This window comes from Chiloscyllium plagiosum, unplaced genomic scaffold, assembly GCF_037043375.1.
Source record: "Chiloscyllium plagiosum isolate Xiang-an unplaced genomic scaffold, Cpla_swu_hap1 HiC_scaffold_8, whole genome shotgun sequence".
Lineage (NCBI taxonomy): Eukaryota > Metazoa > Chordata > Chondrichthyes > Orectolobiformes > Hemiscylliidae > Chiloscyllium > Chiloscyllium plagiosum.
In genome coordinates, this window is record NW_028270146.1 from 5465924 (window position 1) to 5483129 (window position 17206).

Genomic DNA, 17206 nt, shown 5'->3' on the forward strand with positions numbered 1-17206 from the left:
AGGTGCTGTCTGAGGATCTTTGGTGAGTTTCTGCAGTGCACCTTGTAGATGGTACACACTGCTGCTACTGAGCGTTTGTGCTGGGGGGAGTGAATATAGATTTTTAAAAAATTAATTCACATGATGAGGGTGTCACGGCCAAGCCACAGGGCAATTAAAAGTCAGCCACATTGCTGTGAGTCTGGAATCATGTGTAGGTCAGACCAGGTAAGGATGATAGATTTCTTCCTTCAGGGACATGAGTGAACCAGATGGGTTTTCCCCCCAAAAATTAATTCACAGCCATCATTGGGCTCTTCCTTCCAGATTTTAGTTAAGTTTAAACTATACCATATGCTGTGGCAGGATTTGAACTTGGGTCCCTAAAATGGTACCTAACTCTCAGGATTAATAGTGTAGCGATAATACCACTAGGCCATTCTCTCCTCTACTAATGTAGTATCAGTCAAGTGGCTGCTTTGTCCTGGATGGTGTCACCTTCCTGAATGTTGGAGTTGCACCCATCCAGTAAAGTATTCCCAGTTGGACTCTTGTTTACTACTTATTGTTTCACAATTAAAACTATTTGAAAGTTTATGATCCCTGACACTCTCAGAGCTGGTAATGACATTATAACATGAGACTAACCCATGTTGGTTCTGAAGACTATAATGTGTCAGGGAGCATTGTCAGAACAAATGGGGGAGCATGGAGCGCGGCAAGACACATCAGTCAGCTCCAAGGTGACCTTTTTTGGATTTCCTTGTCAGCTGGAGGCCGGCCCAAGGCAGGACCTGAGCCACAGAATTGTATCCATAACGAATGGACTTCACGGGGTGGAGAAGCTGCTAAAGCAATGCAGCAAAACTCACAGTGAGGCCCGGACTCAACAGAAGGTACAGCAATGAACACTCTCCACCAAACTACTGCAATCAGAATACTACTCCACTTCACTTCTCCCCTGAACATCCTGAAGGGGCTGACTCTCACTGGGGTACGGGGTCTCCCTCCCTCTCCCGAAGGGGCTGACCCTCACTGGGGTCTGGGGTCCCCCTCCCTCTCCTAAAGGGGCTGACCCTCACTGGGGTACGGGGTCTCTCTCCCTCTCCCGAAGGGGCTGACCCTCATTGGGGTACGGGGACCCCCTCCCTCTCCTGAAGGGGCTGACCCTCACTGGGGTCTGGGGTTCCCCCCCCTCTCCTGAAGGGGCTGACCCTCACTGGGGTACGGGGACCCCCTCCCTCTCCTGAAGGGGCTGACCCTCACTGGGGTACGGGGACCCCCTCCCTCTCCTGAAGGGGCTGCTCTCACTGGGGTACGGGGTCCCCCTCCCTCTCCTGAAGGGGCTGACCCTCACTGGTGTACGGGGTCCCCCTCCCTCTCCTGAAGGGGCTGCTCTCACTGGGGTACGGGGTCCCCCTCCCTCTCCTGAAGGGGCTGACCCTCACTGGGGTACGGGGACCCCCTCCCTCTCCTGAAGGGGCTGCTCTCACTGGGGTACGGGGTCTCCCTCCCTCTCCTGAAGGTGCTGACCCTCACTGGGGTACGGGGACCCCCTCCCTCTCCTGAAGGGGCTGCTCTCACTGGGGTACGGGGACCCCCTCCCTCTCCTGAAGGGGCTGACCCTCACTGGGGTACGGGGACCCCCCCCCTCTCCTGAAGGGGCTGACTCTCACTGGGGAACGGGGTCTCCCTCCCTCTCCTGAAGGGGCTGCTCTCACTGGGGTACGGGGACCCCCTCCCTCTCCTGAAGGGGCTGACCCTCACTGGGGTACGGGGACCCCCTCCCTCTCCTGAAGGGGCTGACCCTCACTGGGGTACGGGGACCCCCTCCCTCTCCTGAAGGGGCTGACCCTCACTGGGGTACGGGGTCCCTCTCCCTCACCCGAAGGGGCTGACCCTCACTGGGGTACGGGGTCCCTCTCCCTCTCCCGAAGGGGCTGAGAGGGTATAGGGCCCCTTCTCCTGAACGCCCCTATAATCCAGGGGCAGATCACTTCATCTGACAGCAGAGGGCAGCATTGTTCTATTTCTGATGTCAGGTCACTTTGTTCTCTCTATATTTTGAAGTTGATGTATTTCCAGGAATTAATGACATGTTCTCAGAGCAATGCTGTTCTGCATGTGTTTCTGCCACTGGCTAACCGTTTACATTTAGGAAGTGAAACTGCAGAAAGTTTAATCCGAGTACCGTGTGTAGGCTGCCGTGTTGTTACTGTGCCTGATGGATGAAGATGTTGTTTGGGTCCTGGGTTCAATGCCTGCTCAACCTTCCCACAGACAGTGTGGCGTGCGATCGATGAGTGGCACTCGGTTCTATCGGAGCTCGAAGCAGAGGTGCAGGAGCTGGCACAGCAGGATCCCGAGCAGGCTCAGCAGCTGATGGAGAATCTCATGGAACCACTCCAGCTATACCAGCATGTCTCGCACACAGCAGAGCGCAGAACCATCCTCCTCAACAAGGTGACAGGTCCTTGGCATGGTCTCTGACACTGTTCACTGCTGTTTCTGCTTAATATCCTCTCTTTAACCTCTACTGGATCTGTTGAGGGAGCTTCATTCTACATCTAACCTGTATCTGTCCATGGAGGGTTTTTAAAATTCATTCATGGGCCATGGGTGTCACTGGCTGGATGAGCATTTATTACCCGCCCCTAGTTGCCCCTTGAGAAGGTGGGGATGAGCTGCCTTCTTGAACCGCTGCTGCCCACGCGCTGTCAGTTGACCTATAATACCATTGTGGGCGGCACGGTGGCACAGTGGTTAGCATTGCTGCCTCACAGCACCAGAGACCCGGGTTCAATTCCCACCTCAGGCGACTCTCTGTATGGAGTTTTCACATTCTCCCCGTGGCTGCGTGGGTTTCCTCCGGGTGCTCCGGTTTCCTCCCACAATCCAAAGATGTGCAGGTCAGGTGAATTGGCCATGCTAAATTGCCCGTAGTGTTAGGTGAAGGGGTAAACGTAGGAGTATGGGTCTGGGTGGTATACGCTTCGGCGGGTCGGTGTGGACTTGTTGGGCCGAAGGGCCTGTTTCCACACTGTAAGTAATCTAATCTAAACCATTAGACAGGAAATTTGACCCAGTGACAGTGAAGGAACGGCGATATATTTCCAAGTCAGGATGGTGAATGGCTCGGAGGGGAACTTGCAGGGGGTGGTGTTCCCATGTATCTGCTGCCCTTGTCCTTCTCGATGGAAGTGGTTGTGGGTTTGGAAGGTGCTGTCTGAGGGTCTTTGGTGAGTTTCTGCAGTGCACCTTGTAGATGGTACACACTGCTGTTACTGAGTGTCGGTGATGGAGGGAGTGGGTGTTTGTGGATGTGGGGCCAATCAAGCGGTTGCTTTGTCCTGGATGGTGTCAAGCTTCTTGAGTGTTGTTGGAGCTGCCCCCATCCAGGGCAAGTGGGGAGTATTCCATCACACTCCTGACTTGTGGTTTGGAGATGGTGAGAGTTTGATGGGCTCAGTCCAGTGGGCGCTTTCCTCTGTGTTGTACCCTGTGCTGGACATGTATGATACTAATTCTAGGTGGCCCCATTGGTAAGAGTGTAATTCCTCAGGATTTCCATTCCATCCTGTTGATGGATGGTACATTAAAATCTCTCTATTGAAGGACGTTTGTGTATTTTTGAGCAGATTCCTGACTGCCTGGACGAGTATAAACAGATCACTGACTCGACAGAAGCATGGAACAATAATGCCAAGAGTCTGCTCTCCAGTAAAATGGACTACACATCAGCCAAGACAGTGAAGAAACAGCTCCTAGCCTTACAGGTGAGCAGCCAGGCATGAGCATCCGTCCAGACAGGATGCATTTCGGGATAATGCCTCACTGCTGCTGACACTCAGACTCCAGTTCACTGTGACAGTACAATACGGAGCCAGCTCTTTGTAAGAGTTCCAATCGCCTGCCCTTTCTCCATTACCCTCCACGTTAGTCAATTGTAATCACAAGTGATGTGCCACAGAGGTCAGCGCTGGGACCTCTACTCTTTACAATTTATAGAAGTGTTCTGGGTGAAGGGATTGAAGGTGTGGAGCTACATTTGTTGATGACACAAAGATAGGTCAGAAAGTGAGTTGTGAGGAGGACTGAAGGAGACTGCAAAGGGCTAAGGGTAGGTTCAGTGAGTGAGGAAAGTGAGGGATAAGGGTAGGTTCAGTGAGTGGGGAAAGTGAGGGATAAGGGTAGGTTCAGTGAGTGGGGAAAGTGAGGGATATGGGGAGGTTCAGTGAGTGGGGAAAGTGAGGGATAAGGGTGGGTTCAGTGAGTGGGGAAAGTGAGGGATATGGGGAGGTTCAGTGAGTGGGGAAAATGAGGGATATGGGGAGGTTCAGTGAGTGGGGAAAGTGAGGGATAAGGGTAGGTTCAGTGAGTGGGGAAAGTGAGGGATATGGGGAGGTTCAGTGAGTGGGGAAAGTGAGGGATAAGGGTAGGTTCAGTGAGTGGGGAAAGTGAGGGATATGGGGAGGTTCAGTGAGTGGGGAAAGTGAGGGATAAGGGTAGGTTCAGTGAGTGGGGAAAGTGAGGGATAAGGGTAGGTTCAGTGAGTGGGGAAAGTGAGGGATATGGGTAGGTTCAGTGAGTGGGGAAAGTGAGGGATAAGGGTAGGTTCAGTGAGTGGGGAAAGTGAGGGATATGGGGAGGTTCAGTGAGTGGGGAAAGTGAGGGATAAGGGTGGGTTCAGTGAGTGGGGAAAGTGAGGGATATGGGGAGGTTCAGTGAGTGGGGAAAATGAGGGATATGGGGAGGTTCAGTGAGTGGGGAAAGTGAGGGATAAGGGTAGGTTCAGTGAGTGGGGAAAGTGAGGGATATGGGGAGGTTCAGTGAGTGGGGAAAGTGAGGGATAAGGATAGGTTCAGTGAGTGAGGAAAGTGAGGGATATGGGGAGGTTCAGTGAGTGGGGAAAGTGAGGGATAAGGGTGGGTTCAGTGAGTGGGGAAAGTGAGGGATATGGGGAGGTTCAGTGAGTGGGGAAAGTGAGGGGGTGCCCCTTTAAAACAGAGATGAGGAAACCTGTCTCTGTGAGGGCTGTGAGTCTTTGGAATTCCCTTTTTCCAATGGCAGTGAATGCAGAATCTTTAAATATGTTCAAAGCAGAAGCAGATCAATTCTTGATGACCAAAGATGATCAGGGAGTGGACAGGAAGGTAGAGTTGTGATTAAAATCAGACCAGCCATCATCGTATTGAACAGCAAAGTCAGAAGTCACATGACACCAGGTTAAAGTCCAACAGGTTTATTTAAAATCATAAGCTTTCAGAGTGTTGCCCCTTCGTTTATCTGAATGATATAACCTGGTGTCATGTGACTTCTGACTTTGTCCACCTCAGTCCAACACCGGCACCTCCACATTATTGTACAGCAGCGCAGGCTCGAAGGGCTGAGTGGCCTCATTTTATTGGAATGTCCTGTTGGATGCCGAGGGAATGCAGGTCTTTCGGAGGTGCAGCCTGTCGGAGACGGGACTCTGTTTGGGAGGTGCAGCCGATCAGAGATGGGATTGTGAGACACATCTGTCCCTCAGTATGATGTGGGTGCTCTGAGAGTATACGTCCTGAGTACTCTGACAGGTTGAACCTCTAAATGGTGAAATTATCCCTGTGAATGTAGTTGTAATAGCTCCATTTACAGAGACTCGGATCTGCTCATAATGCTCCAAGTGTGTCTGTGCCAAGTCTCAAAGTTTTAATGAACTTCAGTGAAAACACCAAATGCTGGAGATGGCTGTGGGTAAGGACAGTGTCCATGGTGAGAGAGCAAGCTAACGTTTCGAGGTGAGATGACTCTCTATCAGAGCTGAATGAAGAATCAGCTAGACGCGAAATGTTAGCTTGCTCTCCATGGACACTATCCTGAGCCTCTGTCATCTCCAGCATTTGGTGTTTTTCGTACAGATCCCAGCATCTACAGTAACTTGCTCCTCTATTTAATGAGCATCCTTGCTTTTCGATTTGCAGTTGCCTGATGTTTTGAATGGATTGAGAATCGATTCCTCCTCTTCCTTTGTTTGAGATGTTACTTGTTTTTGAAAGGTGCTGGCTCAGAGCGGCAAACAGAAGCAGTACGGTCTGCAAGACGTTGTGTCCAGACTGAAGGAGCTGTCTGTGCTGTACCAGACCGAGGAGATTATGGAGCGACTCAATGAGCTCCAGAAAGAGACTTCCACCCTGCAACAAAAGATTGACGTGCACCTCGCAGAGTTAGAACACGTAGCGACGGTGAGACAGCCTAATGCCCCAGAGAAACATTGACTCACCATCACTGTCTTCGCCAAAGTACACCAACGGCCCAGTGGCTGTCACAATCATCCCGTGTCAGCATTTGTGATTTCACACCACTGTAAACCCCGATATACCCCACTTTAAACCCCTATACACACTACTGTAAACCCCGATATACCCCACTTTAAACCCCTATACACACTACTGTAAACCCCGATATACCCCACTGTAAACCCCTATACACACGACTGTAAACCCTGATATACCCCACTGTAAACCCTGATACACCCCACTGTAAACCCTGATACACCCCACTGTAAACCCCGATACACCCCACTGTAAACCCCGATACACTCCACTGTAAACCCTGATACACCCCACTGTAAACCCTGATACACCCCACTGTAAACCCCGATATACCCCACTGTAAACCCCGATACACCCCACTGTAAACCCTGATACACCCCACTGTAAACCCCGATACACCCCACTGTAAACCCTGATACACCCCACTGTAAACCCTGATACACCCGACTGTAAACCCTGATACACCCCACTGTAAACCCTGATACACCCCACTGTAAACCCGATACACCCCACTGTAAACCCTGATACACCCCACTGTAAACCCTGATACACCCCACTGTAAACCCTGATACACCCCACTGTAAACCCTGATACACCCCACTGTAAACCCGATACACCCCACTGTAAACCCTGATATACCCCACTGTAAACCCGATACACCCCACTGTAAACCCTGATACACCCCACTGTAAACCCGATACACCCCACTGTAAACCCTGATACACCCCACTGTAAACCCGATACACCCCACTGTAAACCCTGATATACCCCACTGTAAACCCTGATACACCCCACTGTAAACCCCGATACACCCCACTGTAAACCCTGATACACCCCACTGTAAACCCCGATACACCCCACTGTAAACCCTGATACACCCCACTGTAAACCCTGATACACCCGACTGTAAACCCTGATACACCCCACTGTAAACCCTGATACACCCCACTGTAAACCCGATACACCCCACTGTAAACCCTGATACACCCCACTGTAAACCCTGATACACCCCACTGTAAACCCTGACACACCCCACTGTAAACCCTGATACATCGCACTGTTAACCCTGATACACCCCACTATAAACCCCGATATACCCCACTGTAAACCCTGATACACCCCACTGTAAACCCTGATATACCCCACTATAAACCCCGATATACCCCACTGTAAACCCTGATACACCCCACTGTAAACCCTGATACACCCCACTATAAACCCCGATATACCCCACTGTAAACCCTGATACACCCCACTGTAAACCCTGATATACCCCACTGTAAACCCTGATACACCCCACTGTAAACCCCGATATACCCCACTGTAAACCCCGATACACCCCACTGTAAACCCCGATACACCCCACTGTAAACCCTGAAACACCCCACTGTAAACCTCGATATACCCCACTGTAAACCCTGAAACACCCCACTGTAAACCTCGATATACCCCACTATAAACCCTAATACACCCCACTGTAAACCCTGATACATCCCACTGTAAACCCTGATACATCCCACTGTAAACCCTGATACATCCCACTGTAAACCCCGATACACCCCACTGTAAACCCTGATATACCCCACTGTAAACCCTGACACACCCCACTGTAAACCCTGATACATCCCACTGTAAACCCCAATACACCCCACTGTAAACCCCGATATACCCCACTGTAAACCCTGATACATCCCACTGTAAACCCTGATACATCCCACTGTAAACCCCGATATACCCCACTGTAAACCCTGATACATCCCACTGTAAACCCTGATACATCCCACTGTAAACCCCAATACACCCCACTGTAAACCCCGATATACCCCACTGTAAACCCTGATACATCCCACTGTAAACCCTGATACATCCCACTATAAACCCCGATACACCCCACTGTAAACCCTGAAACACCCCACTGTAAACCTCGATATACCCCACTGTAAACCCCAATACACCCCACTGTAAACCCAGATACACCCCACTGTAAACCCTGATACACCCCACTGTAAACCCTGATACACCCCACTGTAAACCCCGATATACCCCACTGTAAACACTGATACACCCCACTGTAAACCCCGATATACCCCACTGTAAACCCTGATACACTCCACTGTAAATCCTGACCCCACTGTAAACCCCGATACACCCCATTGTAAACCCCGATATACCCCACTGTAAACCCCGATACACCCCACTGTAAACCCCGATATACCCCACTGTAAACACTGATACACCCCACTGTAAACCCCGATATACCCCACTGTAAACCCTGATACACTCCACTGTAAATCCTGACCCCACTGTAAACCCCGATACACCCCATTGTAAACCCCGATATACCCCACTGTAAACCCTGATACACCCCACTGTAAACCCCGATATACCCCACTGTAAACCCTGATACACTCCACTGTAAATCCTGACCCCACTGTAAACCCCGATACACCCCATTGTAAACCCCGATATACCCCACTGTAAACCCCGATACACCCCACTGTAAACCCCGATACATCTCACTGTAAACCCCGATACACACCACCGTAAACCCTGAAACACCCCACAGTAAACCCCGATACACCCCACTGTAAACCCTGATACACTCCACTTTAAATCCTGACCCCACTGTAAACCCCGATACACCCCATTGTAAACCCCGATATACCCCACTGTAATCCCCGATACACACCACCGTAAACCCTGAAACACCCCACTGTAAACCCCGATACACCCCACTGTAAACCCCGATACATCCCACTGTAAACCCCGATACATCCCACTGTAAACCCTGATACATCCCACTGGAAACCCTGAAACACCCCACTGTAAACCCTGATATACCCCACTGTAAACCCCGATACACCCCACTGAAAACCCCGATACACCCCACTGTAAACCCCTATACACCCCACTGTAAACCCCGATACACCCCACTGTAAACCCTGATACATCCCACTGTCAACCCTGATACACCCCACAGTAAACCCTGATATATCCCACTGTAAACCCCGATACATCCCACTATAAACCCCGATACACCCCACTGTCAACCCCGATACACCCCACTGTAAACCCAGACACACCCCACTATAAACCCCGATACATCCCACTGTAAACCCTGATACATCCCACTGTAAACCCCGATACACCCCACTGTAAACCCCGATACATCCCACTGTAAATCCTGATACACCCCACTGTAAACCCTGATACACCCCACTGTAAACCCCGATACACCCCACTGTAAACCCCGATACATCCCACTGTAAACCCTGATACACCCCACTGTAAACCCTGATACACCCCACTGTAAACCCTGATATACCCCACTGTAAACCCCGATACACCCACCTGTAAACCCCGATACACCCCACTGTAAACCCTGATACACCCCACTGTAAACCCTGATATATCCCACTGTAAACCCCGATACATCCCACTGTAAACCCTGATACACCCCACTGTAATCCCTGATATACCCCACTGTAAACCCCGATACACCCCACTGTAAACTCCGATATACCCCACTGTAAACCCCGATATACCCCACTGTAAACCCTGATACACCCAACTGTAAACCCCGATACATCCCACTGCAAACCCCGATACACCCCACTGTAAACCCTGATATACCCCACTGTAAACCCCGATACACCCCACTGTAAACCCCGATACATCCCACTGTAAACCCTGATACACCCAACTGTAAACCCTGATATACCCCACTGTAAACCCCGATACACCCCACTGTAAACCCCGATACACCCAACTGTAAACCCTGATATACCCCACTGTAAACCCCGATACACCCCACTGTAAACCCTGATAGATCCCACTGTAAACCCCGATATACCCCACTGTAAACCCTGATACATCCCACTGTAAACCCCGATATACCCCACTGTAAACCCCGATACACCCCACTGTAAACCCCGATACATCCCACTGTAAACCCCGATACACCCCACTGTAAACCCCGATACATCCCACTGTAAACCCCGATACACCCAACTGTAAACCCTGATATACCCCACTGTAAACCCCGATACACCCCACTGTAAACCCTGATATATCCCAATCTAAACCCCGATACACCCCACTGTAAACCCTGATACATCCCACTGTAAACCCCGATACACCCCACTATAAACACCAAAACACCCCACTGTCAACCCTGATACACCCCACTGTAAACCCTGATATATCCCACTGTAAACCCTGATATACCCCACTGTAAACCCCGATACACCCCACTATAAACACCAAAACACCCCACTGTAAACCCCGATACATCCCACTGTAAACCCTGATATATCCCACTGTAAACCCCGATACACCCCACTATAAACACCAAAACACCCCACTGTCAACCCTGATACACCCCACTGTAAACCCTGATATATCCCACTGTAAACCCTGATATACCCCACTGTAAACCCCGATACACCCCACTATAAACACCAAAACACCCCACTGTAAACCCCAATACACCCCACTGTAAACCCTGATATATCCCACTGTAAACCCCGATACACCCCACTGTAAACCCTGATACACCCCAATGTAAAGCCCGATGCACCCCACTGTAAACCCCGATACACTCCACTGTAAACCCTGATACACCCCACTGTAAACCCTGATACACCCCACTGTAAACCCCGATACACCCCACTGTAAACCCTGATACACCCCACTGTAAACCCTGATATACTCCACTGTAAACCCCGATACACCCCACTGTAAACCCTGATACACCCCACTGTAAACCCTGATATACTCCACTGTAAACCCCGATACACCCTACTGTAAACCCTGATACACCCCACTGTAAACCCTGATACACCCCACTGTAAACCCCGACACACCCCACTGTAAACCCCGATACATCCCACTGTAAAATCCAATACACTCCACAGTAAACCCCAATACATCCCACTGTAAACCCCGATATTCCCCACTGTAAACCCGGATACATCCCACTGTAAACCCTGATACACCCCACTGTAAACCCTGATACACCCCATTGTAAACCCTGATACACCCCACTGTAAACCCCGATACACCCCATTGTAAACCCTGATACACCCCACTGTCAACCCCGATATACCCCACTGTAAACCCTGATACACCCCACTGTAAACCCCGATATACCCCACTGTATACCCGATACATCCCACTGTATACCCGATACATCCCACTGTAAACCCCGATACACCCCACTGTAAACCCCGATACATCCCACTGTAAACCCCGATACACCCCACTGTAAACCCCGATACATCCCACTGTAAACCCCGATACACCCCACTGTAAACCCTGATACACCCCACTGTAAATCCTGATACATCCCACTGTATACCCGATACATCCCACTGTAAACCCCGATACACTCCACTGTAAACCCTGATACACCCCACTGTAAACCCTGAGACACCCCACTGTAAACCTCGATATACCCCACTGTATACCCGATACATCCCACTGTATACCCGATACACCCCACTGTAAACCCCGATATACCCCACTGTATACCCGATACATCCCACTGTATACCCGATACATCCCACTGTAAACCCCGATACACCCCACTGTAAACCCTGATACATCCCACTGTATACCCGATACATCCCACTGTAAACCCCGATACACTCCACTGTAAACCCTGATACACCCCACTGTAAACCCTGAGACACCCCACTGTAAACCCTGATACACCCCACTGTAAACCCCAATACACCCCACTGTAAACCCTGATACACCCCACTGTAAACCCTGAGACACCCCACTGTAAACCCTGATACACCCCACTGTAAACCCCAATACACCCCACTGTAAACCCTGATACACCCCACTGTAAACCCTGATATACCCCACTGTAAACCCTGATACACCCCACTGTAAACCGAGATACACCCCACTGTAAACCCCGATATACCCCACTGTAAACCCCTATAAACCCCACTGTAAACCCCAAGACTCCCCACTGTAAACCCCGATACATCCCACTGTATACCCGATACATCCCACTATAAACCACGATACACCCCACTGTAAACCCTGATACACCCCACTGTAAACCCAGATACACCCCATTGTAAACCCCGATACACCCCACTGTAAACCCCGATACATCCCACTATAAACCACGATACACCCTACTGTAAACCCCGATACACTCCACTGTAAACCCTGATACATCCCACTGTAAACCTTGATACACCCCACTGTAAACCCTGATATACCCCACTGTAAACCCTGATACATCCCACTGTAAACCCTGATACACCCCATTGTAAACCCCGATACACCCCACTGTAAACCCCGATACACCTCACTGTAAACCCCGATATACCCCACACTAAACCCTGATACATCCCACTGTAAACCCCGATACACCCCACTGTAAACCCCGATACACCCCACTGTAAACCCCGATACACCTCACTGTAAACCCCGATATACCCCACACTAAACCCTGATACATCCCACGATAAACCACGATACACCCCACTGTAAACCCTGATACATCCCACTGTAAACCCCGATACACCCCACTGTAAACCCCGATACACCTCACTGTAAACCCCGATATACCCCACACAAAACCCTGATACATCCCACGATAAACCACGATACACCCCACTGTAAACCCTGATACATCCCACTGTAAACCCCGATACACCCCACTGTAAACCCTGATACATCCCACTGTAAACCCTGATACACCCCACTGTAAACCCCGATACACCCCACTGTAAACCCCGATACATCCCACTGTAAACCCTGATACACCCCACTGTAAACCCTGATATACCCCACTGTAAACCCTGATACATCCCACTGTAAACGCTGATACACCCCACTGTAAACCCTGATACACCCCACTGTAAACCCCGATACATCCCACTGTAAACGCTGATACACCCCACTGTAAACCCCGATACACCCCACTGTAAACCCTGAAACACCCCACTGTATACCCTGATATACCCCACTGTAAACGCTGATACACCCCACTGTAAACCCCGATATACCCCACTGTAAACCCCGATACACCCCACTGTAAACCCTGATACACCCCACTGTAAACCCTGATATACCCCACTGTAAACGCTGATACACCCCACTGTAAACCCTGAAACACCCCACTGTATACCCTGATATACCCCACTGTAAACCCTGATACACCCCACTGTAAACCCTGATATACCCCACTGTAAACCCTGATACATCCCACTGTAAACCCCGATACATCCCACTGTAAACCCCGATACACCCCACTGTAAACCCTGATACACCCCACTGTAAACCCTGATATACCCCACTGTAAACCCTGATACACCCCACTGCAAACCCTGATACACCCCACTGCAAACCCTGATACACCCCACTGTAAACCCTGATACACCCCACTGTAAACCCCGATACACCCCACTGTAAACCCCGATACACTCCACTGTAAACCCCGATACACCCCACTGTAAACCCCGATATACCCCACTGTAAACCCTGATACACCCCACTGTAAACCCTGATACACCCCACTGTAAACCCTGATACACCCCACTGTAAACCCCGATACACCCCACTGTAAACCCTGATACACCCCACTGTAAACCCAGATACACCCCAGTGTAAACCCTGATACACCCCACTGTAAACCCTGATATACCCCACTGTAAACCACGATACACCCCACTGTAAACCCCGATACACCCCACTGTAAAACCCTGTTACACCCCACTGTAAACCCCGATACACCCCACTGTAAACCACGATACACCCCACTGTAAACCCCGATATACCCCACTGTAAACCCCGATACACCCCACTGTAAACCCTGATACACTCCACTGTAAATCCTGACCCCACTGTAAACCCCGTACACCCCATTGTAAACCCCGATATACCCCACTGTAAACCCCGATACACCCCATTGTAAACCCCGATATACCCCACTGTAATCCCCGATACACCCCACTGTAAACCCCGATACACCCCACTGTAAACCCCGATACATCTCACTGTAAAGCCCGATACACACCACCGTAAACCCTGAAACACCCCACAGTAAACCCCGGTACAACCCACTGTAAACCCTGATATACCCCACTGTAAACCCCGGTACAACCCACTGTAAACCCTGATACATCCCACCGTAAACCCCGATACACCCCACTGTAAACCCCGGTACACACCACTGTAAACCCCGATACACCCCACTGTAAACCCCGATACATCCCACTGTAAACCCCGATACATCCCACTGTAAACCCTGATACATCCCACTGGAAACCCTGAAACACCCCACTGTAAACCCTGATATACCCCACTGTAAACCCCGATACACCCCACTGTAAACCCCGATACACCCCACTGTAAACCCAGATACACCCCACTGTAAACCCTGATACACCCCACTGTAAACCCTGATACACCCCACTGTAAACCCTGATACACCCCACTGTAAACCTCGATACACCCCACTGTAAACCCCTATACATCCCCCTGTATACCCGATACATCCCACTGTAAACCCCGATACACCCCACAGTAAACCCTGATACACCCCACTGTAAACCCTGAGACACCCCACTGTAAACCGAGATACACCCCACTGTAAACCCCGATACACCCCACTGTAAACCCCGATATACCCCACTGTAACCCCTATAAACCCCACTGTAAACCCCAAGACTCCCCACTGTAAACCCCGATACATCCCACTGTATACCCGATACATCCCACTATAAACCACGATACACCCCACTGTAAACCCAGATACACCCCATTGTAAACCCTGATACACCCCACTGTAAACCCTGATACATCCCACTGTAAACCATGATACACCCCACTGTAAACCCTGATATACCCCACTGTAAACCCTGATACATCCCACTGTAAACCCCGATACACCCCACTGTAAACCCTGATACACTCCACTGTAAACCCTGATACAGGCCACTGTAAACCCTGATACACCCCACTGTAAACCCCGATACATCCCACTGTAAACCCTAATACACTCCACTGTAAACCCCGATACACCCCACTGTAAACCCTAATACACTCCACTGTAAACCCTGATAGAGGCCACTGTAAACCCTGATACACCCCACTGTAAACCCTGATACACTCCACTGTAAACCCTGATACACCCCACTGTAAACCCCGATACACCCCACTGTAAACCCCGATACATCCCACTGTAAACCCCGATACACCCCACTGTAAACCCTAATACACTCCACTGTAAACCCTGATAGAGGCCACTGTAAACCCCGATACATCCCACTGTAAACCCTGATATACCCCACTGTAAACCCTAATACACCCCACTGTAAACCCTGATATACCCCACTGTAAACCCTGATACATCCCACTGTAAACCCCGATACATCCCACTGTAAACCCTAATACACTCCACTGTAAACCCCGATACACCCCACTGTAAACCCTAATACACTCCACTGTAAACCCTGATAGAGGCCACTGTAAACCCCGATACATCCCACTGTAAACCCTGATATACCCCACTGTAAACCCTAATACACTCCACTGTAAACCCTGATACAGGCCACTGTAAACCCTGATACACCCCACTGTAAACCCTGATATACCCCACTGCAAACCCTGATACACCCCACTATAAACCCTGATACACCCCACTATAAACCCTGATACACCCCACTGTAAACCCTGATATACCCCACTGTAAACCCTGATACACCCCACTATAAACCCTGATACACCCCACTGTAAACCCTGATACACCCCACTGTAAACCCCGATACATCCCACTGTAAACCCTGATATACCCCACTGTAAACCCTGATACACCCCACTGTAAACCCTGATACATCCCACTGTAAACCCTGATACACCCCATTGTAAACCCTGATACACCCCACTGTAAACCCCGATACACCCCACTGTAAACCCCGATACATCCCACTGTAAACCCCGATACACCCCACTGTAAACCCTGATACACCCCACTGTAAACCCCGATACATACCACTGTAAACCCCGATACATCCCACTGTAAACCCTGATACACCCCACTGTAAACCCTGATATACCCCACTGTAAACCCTGATACACCCCACTGTAAACCCTGATACACCCCACTGTAAACCCCGATACATCCCACTGTAAACCCCGATACATCCCACTGTAAACCCTGATACACCCCACTGTAAACCCCGATACACCCCACTGTAAACCCCGATACACCCCACTGTAAACCCTGATACACCCCACTGTAAACCCCGATACATCCCACTGTAAACCCTGATACACCCCACTGTAAACCCTGATACACCCCACTGTAAACCTCGATACACCCCACTGTAAACCCTGATACACCCCACTGTAAACCCCGATACACCCCACTGTAAACCCTGATATACCCCACTTTTTACCCCCGACACACCCCACTGTAAGCCCCTATACACCCCACTGTAAACCCCGATACACCCCACTGTAAACCCCGATATACCCCACTGTAAACCCTGATACACCCCACTGTAAACCCTGATACACGCCACTGTAAACCCTGATATACTCCACTGTAAACCCTGATACAGGCCACTGTAAGCCCTGATACACCCCACTGTAAACCCCGATACACCCCACTGTAAACCCTGATACACGCCACTGTAAACCCTGACCCCACTGTAAACCCCGATACACTCCACTGTAAACCCTGATACACGCCACTGTAAACCCTGACCCCACTGTAAACCCCGATACACCCCATTGTAATCCCCGATACACCCCACTGTAAACCCTGATACACTCCACTGTAAACCCCGATACACCCCACTGTAAACCCTGATACACTCCACTGTAAACCCTGATACACCCCACTGTAAACCCCGATAGACCCCACTGTAAACCCTGATATA

The 17206-nt window shown here is 50.3% G+C and overlaps 1 protein-coding gene across 1 annotated transcript in view; it reads left to right on the top strand.

The window, feature by feature from the left end:
- Positions 1–17206, top strand: part of LOC122547709 (uncharacterized) — a 609753-nt gene that overhangs the window by 225681 nt on the left and 366866 nt on the right. The window contains exons 39-42 of the mRNA XM_087989511.1: positions 750–875; positions 2260–2442; positions 3618–3755; positions 6018–6203. Of these exons, the coding sequence (XP_087845637.1) occupies positions 750–875; positions 2260–2442; positions 3618–3755; positions 6018–6203 (633 nt within the window). The remainder of the gene's footprint in view (positions 1–749; positions 876–2259; positions 2443–3617; positions 3756–6017; positions 6204–17206) is intronic.